General features: G+C 43.5%; 1 protein-coding gene across 2 annotated transcripts; it reads right to left on the bottom strand.

Moving 5' to 3' along the window:
- Nucleotides 1–1,827: 1,827 nt before the first annotated feature.
- On the bottom strand, nt 1,828–15,493 carry LOC137801222 (carbohydrate sulfotransferase 11-like). Of its 2 annotated transcripts, none has more exons than XM_068598675.1 (5): nt 15,356–15,493; nt 14,922–15,103; nt 3,770–3,846; nt 3,474–3,632; nt 1,828–3,173 (listed from the first exon to the last, which is right to left on the bottom strand). In XM_068598675.1, exons 1-5 carry the CDS (start codon nt 15,454–15,456, stop codon nt 2,493–2,495), a joined length of 1,200 nt encoding a protein of 399 aa, XP_068454776.1. In that variant the 5' UTR covers nt 15,457–15,493; the 3' UTR covers nt 1,828–2,492. The 2 variants fall into 2 exon arrangements, with proteins under 2 accessions (XP_068454776.1, XP_068454777.1); XM_068598676.1 differs by having other exon boundaries at nt 15,423–15,457.
- Nucleotides 15,494–16,268: the final 775 nt, after the last annotated feature.

Genomic DNA, 16,268 nt, shown 5'->3' with positions numbered 1-16,268 from the left:
GTCATCAATATGTGAAGATTTATTTTTTACTTTGAAAAAACAAAACAAGAAATAGTACACACACACACACACGCACACACACACATTCGGTACTGTAGTTGTGGGATTGTATTTGCAGAAACTTCAAGGTAACTAGCAGGCCAATGCTCCCATCAGCAAGTGTGCTTCACTTAATCACATTCACAGTTTCATGGAAGAAGTCAACTGCTGCGTGAGATTCTTTCAGATTGCTCTTTGTCTGCTATTGCACAACGCCTCACAGGCAGGACTCACTAAAGGAGCATCTCCACAGAAAGACCCGGAGACGTCTGGCTCGCCGCGTTCACCCACAGCAGCGCCCGGGTCTCTGATTGTAATCGATTTATATATATATTTATATATTTATTATCTCTTTGAAAGGACAAGCTGCTTGTGTTTTGTATTCTGTATTGTCCCAAAAAGGTAAGACATATTTTGCTCGGCATCATGAAGGGTGCGATTGGGTTTTGAGAAGTCACGTCTGCCTGCAAATTAGGGCTTAAAATCACACACACCACTTCAAAAGAGGAGCGTTATGAGACCCTGTACTCCACGGCAGCATTCGCAAAAGAGAGAAATATTCAATGTGGCACAATGGCGTGATGGGACAAATGTAAGGCTTCAATAAAAGAGGAAGTCACTTATGAAGACAGCTGGTTAGCACATTACAGAATCTCACACGCAGATATTGCACTTTTCAAAGCAATACTAGGGACCAAAAAAATAATTTGTGAGAGGGACAATTTTTTTTGTTGCGAGCGATTAGACGGCTTCCAGCTAGATCCATGACAAAAAAATAAAGAAGTGACATTATTGTCAAACTACACAAAATCAAGTTTGCAGACAGTCTTTTTCAAAAAAAAGATTTTAGTTTGGCAAAAGCACTGGCGTTGACCGTTTCAATAGAAATGATAGAAACCGAGTCGATGATGTCACACCTCGTTTCAATAACAGACTTAATTAACCACGACATGCCGATAACGTTGTCTACGATGAGCAGTAAATGAAAAAGTCCACGTCCATATTGTCTTTTTAATTCTTCTTTGTCTAAACTTGGCCTACATTACCCACAATGTGACTCAACATTTTAGGGCCATTAACCTTCACCAGAGGAGAGAGCTACGATAGTCATATCTCTATCTATATATCTATATTTACATAGACTTTTGTGCAGCTACCCCTCTGGACCCTCTTTTCTCCCCATAGTACTCAATGCAGGGCCGACACACAGACTTTGATGTGTAAAATCTGCTGAAGTCCCCTTTAAAACGTATACGTTAAATCTGATATTTCCCCTGTACGGGCCACTAATAAACATGTTCCTACATCTGTATTTTTGTATTAAATTCCGACACACTTGCTAAACAAGGCTCTGCAGTGGAGATCCCTGGAGGTGGATGCACACCCCTCCGTGTGCTGCATTGAGGCTAACAAGGGGAGCTCTGACCAGGGCAGCGCTGGGCCGGACCAACCCCCGACCACAGCTATGCGCTGTTTGTTCAGCCTACCTGGCCAGGGCTAAATACAGACAGGGATAGAGCCGGGATGGCAACCAGCGTCCACTGGAATTAAGATGGGACTGCAAACTTTCCCTTGGAAAACGACTCTCAGATATCCATTTAAGAGAGCGTCAACGAGGGCCGTGATAAGCCCAGGCAATGGCTTTTCAGAATATGGTCATAAGGTGATCTTGTGATCTTTTATTTAAATATATATTGTCGAGCATATTTCTATTTGGAATGAGTTCATGTGCAAAAAACGACGGCGCAAGTAACTTTCCATGTGAAGGATAAAAGAGAAACCCTCTCCCTTCTTTCACATATAATTCATTTTCACAAAATCATGAGCCTAATCCTTATTCACGCACACACTGTAACAATAAATACTTAAATGCACTGACATACATAAATAAATGCCATCCAGAGACGTTCTATTGCAGGTGTGTCGATTGAATCGGCCGCGTTGAGTTTCACAGTCGGCACGTTCCACCGACGCGAGAGGAGAACCCGCTCCTCAGAAGTGTGATAACTTTCATTTATTGGCTCATTAGTTCTCAGAGGAACAAGCCAATGGAGGACGTTCGTCGTTATGCCACTGTAGTCGGCATGGCAGAAACGCTGTAAGGCACATTGACTACAGCATGTAAACAGACAGCAAAACAAAGTCCAACAAACATTGGTCCAGGAAGTCATTTCTGGGAGAGAAATGGAAATCAAAGTAAATAAAAAATAAATACTGTCTTCTAAGTATGTGAAAGTTTGTAAAGACTGCTTTTTTAAACACATTTTGGGAACGACCCGTGTGCATTCAGTTCTGCTGAAAAGGCCCCGTTTTTGGTATTTTTTGTGTTTGTTGGTGGATCAGAGATGTCAATGGCAACCGAAAAAGTGCAAAGAGATCATCCCTAATGGGGTTGTGGGGAGAACATCACACATCCGTGGCACTGATGTCAACCCTCTGGGCTCCGCCCCGCATCAAGTCCTGAGGTACTCCGGTGTGGAGTAGTTGAAGAGCAGGAAGTCCATGCGATAAAGGTTAAACAGTTTCTTCTGGTAGAACGGACTGATATGCTTGAAGAAGCGCGCCGCCATGTTGCCGTCAGTTCTGGTGCTCTTGCCGGACGTCGGGAATTGGAGAGCCTCCTGCACGCCGGCCAGCCTGAGCACGGCCTCCGCGTCCGGCTCCAGAGTCTCGTACTTCCCCACCACGTCGTAGTGGATCAGGCAAGGGTGGCAGAGGGAGTGCACCCGCTCCCAGTGCTCGTTGAAGGGTTCCTCGCGTTGCGTCCGAGGGTCCACGAGATACTGGACGAACTCGGGGAAAGAAACGTCGTCCCCCTTCTCGAGCGCCGCGGGCTCCGGGTCGGGCCGGTTGCGGCGGATGATCTTGGTTCCGTAGCGCTTGTGGAAAGCCGTGTTGTAGCTGCGGGTGAACTTGTTGCGGTAGGCGGACACCAGGCGCTCGAAGGGCTCCCGCACGAAGACGAACTTGAGGTAGCTGCGGAGGCGCCGGTTGATCTCGGGGACCGCGAACTCCGACAGCGTGCGCAGGTGACCCGCCACGTGGGCCTCGTTTGCGGGGATGGAAAGGGGGTTGACGTAGCGGCCGTCGCTGGTGAGGACCATCAGGACGCGCTTCCAGTTGGTGCAGGCGACCTGGAAAGGAGACGAGTGAGGAATGTTCTCTTTCAAGCCAAAATACACATCCATTTAAAAAAAAGAAGCAAAAAAAGTTGTTTTTCTACACTGAAAGAAACGTGCATCTTAACAGTCTAGTCCCTAAATAAGAATTTTTCGTAGTCTTGGAGTAACCAAAACCCCCTCCTTGTCAACAGGAATCATGATTTTTTCCATGCCAGACTTGCAAACCCTCCCCCTGGAGAGGTGCTCCTCACAATTTGAAAACATCTGGCCTAGAATTTTTCAGCAGCACTTCTGAATCTCTCTGCAACCAACCTTGGGTACGTAGCAGTAGATAAGGCCGTGTTTGTCGTCGACAATGAGGTGTTTGAGATCCTCGGGCGAGAGCACTTGGCGCTTCCTTGTGTGGCTCAGACACGCCTGCTCCAACAGCTCCCTGCGACCTTGGAGGGACCTCTGAGCTGCCAACTCGCTCTGCAACCGTAGCATTGCAATCTCTTAACGCAATTACACCGTTTTACAGGAATGTACAACAAAAATGAAATAAGGGCGACAGAGCTGGGCAAAAAAACCTTGTGTGTGTGTGTGTGTCTGTGTGTGTGTGTTTTCACCTGGTCTCCATTGTAGAGGGTCTGCAGTGGACTTCTCCTGCTTTTCCCTGGTCGGCTGTCCGTCCTCACAGGAGGTTCTACGGTTACAAGATTTATGTGAAAACGTGACATGACCTTTGTCACCACTGATTTAAGTCTGACCACATTTAAAAAACACAAAACATATATTTTCATAAGGCTTTATGTAGGGTAATGAGAAACCCGTTTTGAGCAGAGGTTTGAATGACACTGTAAAGATTTCTTTAAGGTCAGTCAGAGCCAACTTTCCAAATGCCTCTTCTGGTTCTGCCTGTCATGACGTGATCCTCTTTCCTTTCCTTTATAGATTCCTTAGGAACAGAGTGTTCCTTCCAAACTCTTACATAACTTACATTTCTTCTTTTGGGGCTCTCTATGCTGTAGCTGCAACTTTCTTTTTCTTTTTTTAAACTTAATCTAGCTTTGCCCTTTCGGAAATCTATTCACAGCAAATTGACTGGAGGACACAGTGCAAAAGTAAAAAAAAATGATTTGGAGAACACCTACAATCGATACTGAAACAATGAATATGATGCACCGCTGATTAGCTGCGGGTAAGAGCAGCGCCTGGCTGCACAACATGCATCCTTAATGATGGGAGCTGCTGGAGGCTCTGCGCGTTCCAGAAAGTTGAGATTTCTGGTTTGAGACCTTGTTACAGTCTCTCCTCCCTCCTCCAGCCTCTGTAAACACATCTGCCTTCTGCTGCCATCCCCCACTCCCATCCCCCTCCTCGCCTGCTCCCACCCAGGCCCGATGGCAGTCAGTGTTTGGGTCTGCAGCTGATTGTAGCGAGTGAGAAAAGTGATATATTTGGGGGGGTTTTGCACATGTGGCACACTAATGCATTGCGTTGCTTTACATTGAGCACAATGCTGGAATGAGATGGCGGTGGAGAGGTTTATGCATGTTGGAATGAGGGAATCCACTTGAAAGGAAACATATGGATTGATGGTGAAATACCATACCATCATATGGAAAGCATATTTTTTAAAAAAGAAGAAAAACGAAAGAAAATGAACTGGCTGTGCAAGTGTGGAACCCAGAAAGAGACAGAGTCTTATTCTCACACTCCCACTGTTTCCTTTCTTTCAGCTGAGTTCACATTTCACAAATAAGTCTAAACTAACGGTTTCGAAATGACACCCAAATGTAATAAATCTCTTAGTCAACTTGGGACTCTGGTCTCATGAAAGCAAACATACAAACCACAAATTTGTTATCACAATTTGCTGAAAATCATATCTGCTTCCTGTCATTTTGAGGAAACAGAAAACTAAAAAAAAAAGGAGAACTGCAGCTGTACCGGTGACTGAGCGAGTGCTGCAGCTATAGTAAAATGTGGTGGAGGAGGATCGAAGATGGACTGCGGGACTGAGACTGCCGTGATGCAGCCTCTCCCTGTCCTTCCTCTTTGCCTGAGCTCACATGAATCACCAAAATCCTCAACTTCCTCTGTGTGCATGTGTGCTACATCGTCTGGTCACGCAGAGATCAACGTCTAAGTCCTGCTGGACCTTATTGAAAGCTCTGCTGAATATTAGGGGTGGAGTGCTGCGCGCTCGTCCCTCGATGGGTATCGGCCGTTTGGCTCATTATGCAACATTCCTTCGGTACGCCTATTGATGACGACTGCACACACACACGTTTTGGCAGCATGCCAGTTATCGTCTCGTCAGCTGTAGCATGCTCGTGGCATTAGCCCGGCGAGTCAAAAACAATGGCTAACGATCCGTATCAAATTGGATGCGTCGATGTTCGACTGAAGTTGGGTAAACCTGTGGTTAGATACACTTCAAACATCAAAGTACCCACTGCATCACTCAAATGTGTCCCTCTGCAGAATGAAGCAAAAACAGACTTGCATTCTAGGTTTTGTTCTTTCAACAGAATAACGAAAGCCTCCCACTGCAGATTCAGACTGTGCCAAAGCCGACCCGTTCTTCTAACTCATAGTGCTCTACATACCCCTCGAGCGTCAGTTTTAGCCACGTCAGGGACGGCTTGTCAATACGGGCTCGTTACATGTATAGTGTCTTTTCATAATAAAGGTTTCGGCAATAAAACCAAGTAGTTAAAACAAAAAAAACATATTGCAGCCTCTCAGATATTTGGCACTGACCTAGTTAGGTTTGTTTGACCCATCTACTACTCCTATCTCACACTTTATACCACACCAGTTGCTCCAAGTGTATAATAAAGGGGCCCGAAGATACACACAGTATACACACACACACACACACATATATACATACACATATACACACAAGATAACGTATGTAAATGTTTTTGCACAGCGCCCGGAGAATCAAGGTTAGAGTGTGAGATATAATTTTGAGGAAAGAGGAAGAGGAATGGTTCTGTGAGGTCACAGAAACTGCACAAAGTAGACCAAAGGTTTCAAGAATAAAACCGCATCATGCATAGAAATCAGCAAGTTCCAGGTAAACTGGAAGAGGTGTCGAAGCTCTCAGTAAACAGTACTGCGGTTAAAATCTTATCAAGCTCGGCTGTCCACAAAGTCAGGACGTTTCCTCAGGAAGCTGGAATGTAGGTCAAGACACACTTGGAGGCTGTGCTCATATTAATGGTTTTATTGTCTGTTTTCTAGTGTACACACTGCAGCATGGGAGGGAAGTATATACATGGAGGCTGGTGAGTATGCTTTACTGACATCACTTCTTTTCACTAGTGTCCAGGTTGTGCACTGCTCAGTACCAAAGGAGCAAAGTAACCTGCGAATTAGCTGACGTTGCTTATCTTTTGACTATATTAGTCTACGTTTTATTCTTATTATAGGTACTTCGTGGGATTTTTGAATCGTGTTTTTATATATATATATATATATATATATATATCCGTTCCTTTTTTGTTTGTATTTATGTAAAACACACTTATTACCCTCGTGAAAACGATCCCTTGAAATAAAGTTGCTAGTACTTTATGTAAATGACAATTAGCATTGTAATTTCCTCGTCCCCAGTGACCGAGGAAGATCCAGAGACACATGGAGAAGGAGCTCAAAGCAAGAGTTGCAGAAGAATGGACTGACGAGGCAACGGCAGGAAGAAAATGGCCCCGGGACAGACTAGGGTGGAACATTTTCATCAACGGCTTGTGTCCCAGAATGAATACAAAAATACAAATTAACATAATAATCAGTGGCATGTGTCAATACGAATTGGGATGCTGGTGCTGCAGAGTGGTATAGGTCAGTGCAACAGCAGCAACGCATCACTCGGAGTTGACACCGCTAGAAAAAGAGTAACATCCATCAACTTCTCGATTTCGGCATCACTTCACACTTCTAAGCTTTTGTGCTCATAGTTTTTTAGAATAGTTTTTGGCATAGCACAAATGGTTAATGTATCGATGCTGAACAAATAATGCAACTACAACCTGATTTTCTTCATACTTGTTTTTCAAAACCGGTGAAACAGTGATCCTTTGTGAATATTATTGGCTTTTTAATTCCCGTGAGGCTGCAGCAAAAAGACACCACAAAAACTACTTGTCTGGTTGGATTCAACTGGAGAATGTCACAAGGTTTTGATATAGACATTTTTATAGCTAATGCTTGCAGCATGACTCTCGGCATGGTTGGGCCATCCCACCACATTGATCCAGACTGTTGTCTCAACAGTAATTGGATGGATTGTCGTGACATATTGAGCAGACATTCTCTGTCCCCCTGAAGAAGAAGCCTTCTGACGTTGGTAATGCCCTTTCAACACCACCCTTTCAACACCACCCTTAACAGTTCGGCCAAGACCAAAGGACATTCACATCCGCCTCAGTTGTGCTGCATTTAGTGCTATACTTTGCCTATGTTAACATGCTAAGCTCAGATGGTGATCATGCTAAACATTGCATGGCAACATTGTGATTTCCAGAATGTGGATGCTAGAAATAGGCTCAAAGCAGCGTAGTCTCACAGAGCAGTCAACATAACTATGGACACAACCTCTCAATGTGTGATTGTACATGTGTGTTAATATGTCGGTATATTGAGTGGCGGAAGGTGTGCTTTGCTGTCTCGTTTCGTTTTAAAGATTTGTTTTTCTTGGAACACGCCACTTGATTTGTAGGTCAGTACCTCTATAAACTGTACTACTACTCAGTTAAATCATTCTACTGATCCCTTTTCTTCCTTTTAAAAAGAGCCAATAAAAGGTTTTTGTATCTACTGGAACCACAAGACATCAGCCAGCCTAGATGTTCTCTTCCATTAACAGTGCTATCTTTTGTTGTGTATAAAAAGTTAAACTCAGGAATGCTTTTACTATCCTGGAGGGATGAGCAGTAAGGCCTTTAACTTGCACTACAACCATAGAATCGTTTCTCTGCTAAATGGAAAGTACATTCAGTGGCTACTTCACTCTGATCATTACAAACCACATATGTTTCCTCCTGTCATATGTTTTCTAACATGCACCAGAAAAACCCACTTCCTCTCAGACCCAGGAAGTGACACAATGCTGACAGTTATAGAAGAGCGGAATAGGCCTCAGTCGTACTGCGCACTCGAGCAGGCCCATGTTGGACTTCAGTTCGCCAGTTAAATCTTTTTTCCTGTACCCTTTAGTCCGGGGCAGGCTGTGTAGAGTAAGGGCCTCGCTGAATTAGCTTAGCTTCCATCTCGGCTCGCCTCCTTCTCCTCCTAAGGCGCTTTTGGTGACTCTGGTCGGGCTGGTCCGGTTGGGTGGTCGCAAGACGCCGTGGGCGGCCATCGTCTCTCAAGGTCCCGTAACGGTTTACCCAATCCCCACGCTTCCTTCTCCGATGTTCATGAGTGTATCCTGGTCCTATGTTACACACTCTCCAGCAATATACACGAAAGGACAAACACTTTAAACAAAAAAACGTACCCAAATTCATGGGAGCTACTGATCCACTGCCCTTTCAGTGCTGATGTTTTATTCGAAGACAAACAGGGTTCCATTAAGCCTGTATACTTGACTGAATCATCATAAACAGACTACACTCTCATATGAAAAAGTGTGTGTTTCACTGTGTGTGTGTGGGCCCAATACATCTGAAGTTTTTTGTTGTTAATGACTTTTTTTTTTTTTATCAAGACAAATCTCTGCGGTTGGCAGATAAGCTTCTGTTTTTCTGAAACGCTTCCCCTCTTTGGTCATGATAAAAAGCACATAACCGTCCGTGGCAGCAATAACAATATATTTACTTAAAGAGGTGAAATCACACTTAATTGTACTTGAAATGAATGCTCGACTTTATGGGGGCCACGTAATGGAAATTTCCATGTGCCGAAAGAAAACCACAACGCATTTAGCTTTGATTGGGTATATAAAAGTCTGTTTCAGTGCAAAATGGAAAGTGACAGAAATTAGGATGTCACGAATGAAAACAACTGAGGGCAGGAAAAGACAATGAGGGTGTCCGGAGTCACAGACTGAAATACTTTGCTTCGGTGTATCGTGATTCAAAGGCGTAACACCATCCACATGCGAAGGGCTGCACATGGCGGCAATTAGACCAACAACACCAGGTGACTTTACGATCAGTGTGATCCTTCATAGTGGGGTTGGCAGCTCTTTGTGATTTCACTCTTGGGCTACATCCACACTACTACTACGTTTACATTTCAAACCTTTTAGGTTTCAAAAAGGAAAACGATCGACGTCCACAGGAGTGTTTCAGCATTGAACTAGCACAAATATCAGGGGACTATTCACGTACACTGCTGGAGTAAACAGGAAGTACACAAGTTTATTAGTTACAGAAAATACGACAATTATCAATTAGTATAGTCAGACAATTTTTCTCTCGAGAGAGGCAAAGGTTGATACCGCTGTGATATTTCTATATATTATCAAGTAGACCAATGTAGTTAAGAGGCTGAACTCATTGCTCAATCTCTCTCTCTCACACACACTCAAGTTTGACTAATTATGGGTAAATAAATTTGGTCAACACATGTCTCTCACTCGTTTCCGTTGTTGCCCGTCCTCACACTCGTAGCTCTGCCGGTGGTTGGAAGTTCGTTGTGCCGTCCACTGAGACTCAGCCCCGGAGTTGTTGAACGTGTTAGTATCGTTTCCAAACCCCCTCTGTTTTTAGAGATTTATAACTCCGTTTCAAAACATATGCGTTTCAAAAAGGAAAACATAGCCGTGTGAATGTAGCCCTACTCTCCCTATGTTCGTTTCAATTTTTTTTAAACAGAAAAAAATCCAAACACAAACATTCCTGCAACAGATTTACATGTTATAGCCAGTTTGATAGAAGCCAAAAGGGGATAAAATGACCCCGTATATAATCCTTGCTGAGTTAAAGCTTATGTCAAAATATTTTATCATGATACATTATTTTTTTGGTATCAGCCAATACTCATACTATAAATCAAGGCACCATTTCTATTTATCACAAATGATCTTAAGCTTTAAAGTTCCACTGAAATAGATTCAGAACAAGTGAAAAAAAGACCAGAAAATCTGTTTAAACAAACAAATAATACAAAAACAAATATTGTTCTTAGGTTTTCAATGAATCCAATATAAATATATGTATAGCCTGGGAGCCTGTTTCTTGGGTCTGTTATATTAAGCAGAGAAAACCCTTCGACCCATCTGTCTTTTGTTATTACAAAAGCAACAGTATGTGTAATGTGAGTTAACCCGACATCACCAGTCAGTTTCATGTTGGACTTGAAGTAGCCCCCTCCCTGCCGGCTCACCCAGCCTCCGGCCCAACGGGGGCTTCAAGCAAAGTATCACCACCGAGCTTTTGGTATCACAGCTCTTTGCATTTAAAGAGATAGTTCAGGTGTTTTCAAGTGGGGGTTGTATGAGATATTTTATTCATAGACAGTGGATTACCTACTCGAGAGGGATGCTAGTTTTGCATGGGCGGGAGTGCCAACATAAGAACAAAACAACATTAAAACCTATTTTAGCTAAAAACAAAACAAAAACGAAATGGACGCTTTTAAACAGCCTCTTCAGATGGGGAACTAACCTGAAAGTGAAACCAGAAGACAGGCAGAGCACAGTAGGGATATAAACAAATAGACTTTCGATACACAACCCAGAGTGTGGCAGAACAAATAGCCAGCAGGTGTAGCATGTGGTTGTCAGCACTGGTGGGTGGCTCAATGACAACACACCATTCTTTCACAACAGATGAAGGTGATGTCAGATGATGAGTGGCATCGGCATGTGTGCTCAAAAAGTAGCGCTGGTGTGTTCGTCACAAGCAAGGGTTACACATTGTGTGTTTGAATATGTGTGTGCGGGGGATGAACGAGCGAGATGGTGGGCCAATGCACGTGTTCAATAACAAAGATTATAGTGTGCGTGTGTGTGTGTGTGTGTGTGTGTGTGTGTGTGTGTGTGTGTGTGTGTGTGTGTGTGTGTGTGTGTGTGTGTGTGTGTGTGCCTCCATCAAGTTTGAGTAAAACATGATGCGGTGAATTGTGCACCGACTGTGTGGGCAAGACACACAAGAGCCGTCCTTGATGTCGCCTCGGCTTGGAGTTGTGAGGTGGAATCTATAACTGTCAGAAGAACCAGCCGAGTAAATTTTGCTCTTGTGAATGTGGAGCGTCTACAACACAAATCAGTGATAGCTGGCAAAAACAATCTTTGACAATACACAGGCTTTTTTCCCGGCTTTAGCTTGCCAGAGAAGACATTTTTGAGACAGTACCGTCTCGGCATGTACGGCAGACAGCGTCCTGAACACAGACTACGCTCATTGAGAAATGATGAGTCGACAGAGAGCAAAACCATGAGACCAAGTCCTTGTTTGGCTCAAGGACACCGTACGCTTCCAAGCCATGATGCCTAAACATGCTGTATTTATTTAGTTGAGCAGTAGTATACTATTAGCACAAGTGTGGATGTGACTCAGCTTGTGCATGCCCGACAAGTTCACACTCTGTGCATTTAGCCTTCCGAGCTGAGGGGAGATACTGGGACACGCATGCACGGCATTGCTGAGTCAATGCAAGCACAAAAAAGAGCTTCTGAGAAGAAATAGAAACTGGGTATTCATCTCTATTCTTTCTCAAATTATGATGTATGGAATATGAGAGACTGACTGGAAATAGCAGAGTGTTTGGGGAATTTACTCAGTATATATTTTTATTACACGGGCTTGAGGTGATTTCGGGGGAAGTTAAAACATATAATAAAGTTGCTATGTTTGTAGAATCACTCAGCAAGCTGGTTATTTCCCCAAAACGTACCTGTGCGATAAGCATCCCATTTGCTTTTTATTGTGAATAAATTCAAAGAAACTCTTGTTAAAGCTTAAAAAAAAAAGCAAGACATTTTACAAGGCTTGCTTTCTGAACCGGCACAAGAAGGAGGGAACCTTTTTTCTCATAAAGAAAGATCCTAAAGCTGCAGCGGTCACAGGCTTGATTTCCTCTTGCTCATCGGCTAGCCCACAACTCTCCAAGTTTCAACACACAGCAGTAACTAAAGACATACATCAGCTGTCAAGTTCTGACAGTTTATAGATTATGTAAATAAATTAGACAATAACACTACATACTACACACTGATCAGCATAAACTGTAACATTAGTTTCAGACAGGTGATCTATACTATCAGATTAAATGTGCATTAAAGTAAAACAACAGGCAGTTTTAGTTTCATTGCACACACACCTGGCAGTGGTTTAGCCTCAAGAACTACGCTACAGTGTTTGTCTAGCCAAGTCGCCGATGTGCATAGCATCGATGACCTCACTTTAACGAGACATGAAGAGGAAGTTGCACCATCTTGCCCACAGGAACCGAAACTACGGCTCAAAACTACAGGGGACATATCAGAATCCAACCCACTCAAATTACAAAATGAGTAAACGGTTAATGGAGAAACAAATCGGACATGACCAAACTAATGAGTTTATAATAGCACAGGTTTTTTTTCTGAGTTTCCTGGTTTCCCCCAAAACCAAAAGGGTGTTGGCAGAGGAAGTCAGACAAAACAAGTGCATGTCTGATATGCACTGTGCTTCCTGTCTGATATTAAAACAGTCAGCTTAATCAAGGAGATGTGGTTTCGTAGACGTGTGAACTTGAAGCATGAGGATATTTTTGAAACGCCTGCGTTCAACTTGCAAATACGGGCAGTTCTTCATACAATACAATTTGTTCTGTAGAGCTTGGTGCTCCATGAAGATTTTATTAAGGCAAGGGGATTAGAAAAGAAAAAGAGAGAAAAAAGATCTGCGCAGGCTGAAGAGGAGACTTTTACATAATCAGCCTTTTTTTATATATGACTACAAGGCTTCACGGGCAAGAGAGTGTATATTACTAAATAACTCACGAGACTGGGACATTTCACATATTTATAAAGCAGATATCACGCGTATATAATCCCAACCACGGCGATTTTCTCTTCAATCCTTACCAATCTCACCATCAACAACCAGGAATGCCACTGGCACCACAACTATTTCGGGTGTTTGGTAAAAGATCAAACCGTGTGAAAGGTTGGCATGTGAGCACATTACAAAACACCATTGGCATCTTCAAAACTACCGGTGCAGCACTCTTAGAAGGGAAATGGATATAATCCTGCAGTTTAAGCAGTATTTCCTACTAATATACTTATAACGTCGGGCGAGTTTTCTTTTAAAAAGTCCTTCTGGGTGTTGGTTCTAATGTTTTGTTATTTTAGCGTCTGATCGGGGACAATTTCATCTTAAACCTCATTCACCAGTGTCATCCAAATAGAACGTTTCACAGGAGGTTCTTGACAAAAACTGATGTGGTTATACCTCATGAACAACTCTCTCAAACAGATGAAACACAATGTCAAAACAATAAGCGAGGGCTAAATCACAAGTATACAAACTTGGGGATGATACGGCGCTAAACCAGACATCTGGTGTTGCTTTGAAAAATCATCTCCGAACAACAGACACAACAATTTAAGAAAGCCCTGTGCTTTTCTTGCCGTCCTTTGTATTCGTCTTCTCCAGTGTGTGGCTCCATCATGCTTTTTTTTTTTCATGTGGTCTGCACATCTACAAGTGGGACTGGAGAAGACAAGCCTGAACAGGTCATGCTCTAAAAAGGTAATATCCACCTCGTCGTTGGAGGGGAGTCCATGCGAGCAACCAGCATATTGTTTGAGCCACAGGTTTCGGCTACACGTGGCCTGTGTGTGTCTGCCACTGAAAAGCTTCATGTACACTCCACGTGTTGTGGTCTATTAAAGATGATTCACGACTACTCAGTGGTCGTGAACGGTTCTGTGTGCGGGTGAGGGGGCAGTGCTGGAAACAATTTAGGTGAAGCAACGGTTGTAAAATGAAGCTTTCGAATGTTTCATCACTTCTTCATCATCATATGTCATCAACTGTGACACACAAACCGGCGGATGATCCAATTACATTGACGTGTAGCTCACCTCGAAAGCTGTGAAGGGTCACCCAGTTCATCTAAACTAAAGTGCCACATTGATGTCTACCTCTTTTTATCCCCCTCTTTTCTCTCTGATTCCACTACCTGGGGGTCTGGAGTTCCCCCCTGTGGGCCCACGTGCCATTCAATGTCTAGAACGGGCTAAAGACCAAAGAGACAAAGGGAGAGGAGAGGAAAGAGGAGAGGAAGGTTAAAGCAGAGGAATGCAGGTGGGGGGCTGTAAGAGGGGGCTGTCAAAACACCACACTGCTCACAGTGAGCTTATTCATCCTTCATTCTCATTGCTTTTTCTCTCTCTCTCTGCACATGCTCTCAGGAGCCATGCAAGTTGTGTCAAATGATTAAGCAGCCACATTTTTAAAAAGGCCAGAAGGCTGCATCAAAAAGGGAACCACACAGGACCAGCAAACTGCCGTCCACTAGTTTAGTTCAACTCCTACCCTGTTCATATGCAGCCACGTGACATTCAATATTCTGTGATATTACTGTGGTAACTATTTTTTATAGTTGTTTTTATCATTATGAACCCAAAGTGCCATTTTCGTGTGTAAAACACAACACCAAACAAGACACTGGTATGTATGTTATCTGCACGCGCAGCTTTTTCATCCTTTATTTATGGTCACGAAACACTAAAATACAAATGAGTTATTTCCGCTACATACGCCTCACAATACGGTTCGTGTACTTGAATTTCATTTCATTAAGAGTGTGATTTGGGGGTCTTACCTGGCTTGGTGATGGTCTGAAGGTACAGCACGAGCACGAAGAGCGAGCATAGGCACGTCGCCAGCAGCAGGCGCCCTCCCCTGGGCATCCTCATCTCGAAGCCCGGCTCTGCCCGGCGGAGCCTCCACCCCTCGGAGCGGACCCGGCGGAGGATGAGAAGGCTCTCCGAGGAATTAAGAGCCCTTTCATTCAATTGCGAGGGAAAAGACAACGGCCCATGAAGGGGGAAAAAACAAACAAAAACAAACTTAAGCTTAGACTGTTGAACGACGGAGCAACCAGCCGTTAATTTGAACGTGAAATAAATCCAGAAACCGCCCGCTCGGATCTTTGCCAATTTTTGTTTGGATACCGCTAACGTAGTAATGGTGAATAATTAGGTACGCCCATCTTAGAGAACAATTATGATACGACAACCCCTGAAGCTAAATTACTTGGCTGCTCCTAAGCTCTGGTTGTGTCTGGAGTTTGTTCGAAACGACTGTCGACAGCAACACAAACTTTTTTTCTTCGCCAAACATGGACGGGGCACCATGCCATGACGTCACACAACCTCTCTCGCTTTAGCTCCCTCTCCTCAATTGCTGCGTGCTGCCTTCGGAGGCGGTCGTAATATTACATTTCTGCTGAGAAAGTCGCGTTTTCATTGTATTCTGTGCTCAGCTGCCAGGTGTGGTGTTCAGCGAAGCACAAGCAAGATGTGTCGACATCTTCTGGTTCAAAAAACGCAGTCAAATGTGAAATGATGAAAAAGGTACCAACTGTGTTTCCATTAGGAAACGGCTTAGCTGACTATACTCTCAGAAGCACATGTTTACGAGGAGCACGCGAACGCAGCATAGCAGTCGTTCACAGAGATTTCAACATTGAATACTGTAGTACAGCGTGTCCCTAACTGACGAAAAAACTGACCGAACTTACGCTGTTAAACCCGTGTTATGAAATAAATGAAAGAATGCAACAAATGGAACCTAATTAAAAAGCAGGGGAAAAAAAACAAACTGAAAACACACCTTACGGAAACCAATTTGACCTCAGCTTTTACCTGCTATGAAACCACGTTTTTTCCCTGGTCCCATCTGAACTTGTAAACCTCGAAGCTGCAGGGAAAAGTAGTGTGCTTCTGTTGTGTCATTGTTTGAACTTATTATGATTGCAGTACTGACCCAGTTTCTTCTTGATTTGTGCATCATCGTGAGATGATAGGCCTACTCACATTAACACAGCACGATCCATTAATGTCACTTTGTACTGAAGATGTTTAAATCCAAAACAGTTTACATAATGTAAAGTATCCGGAGCATAACGTGTGTAGTTTATATGTATGCAAGAGTGAAAAACTGTGTT

This window comes from Clinocottus analis, unplaced genomic scaffold (genome assembly GCF_023055335.1).
Source record: "Clinocottus analis isolate CAN_PGR_092001 unplaced genomic scaffold, fCliAna1.0.p SCAF_4, whole genome shotgun sequence".
NCBI lineage: Eukaryota > Metazoa > Chordata > Actinopteri > Perciformes > Cottidae > Clinocottus > Clinocottus analis.
The sequence above is the reverse complement of the archived record's forward strand: the minus strand, read 5'-3'. Positions and strand labels throughout refer to the sequence as shown.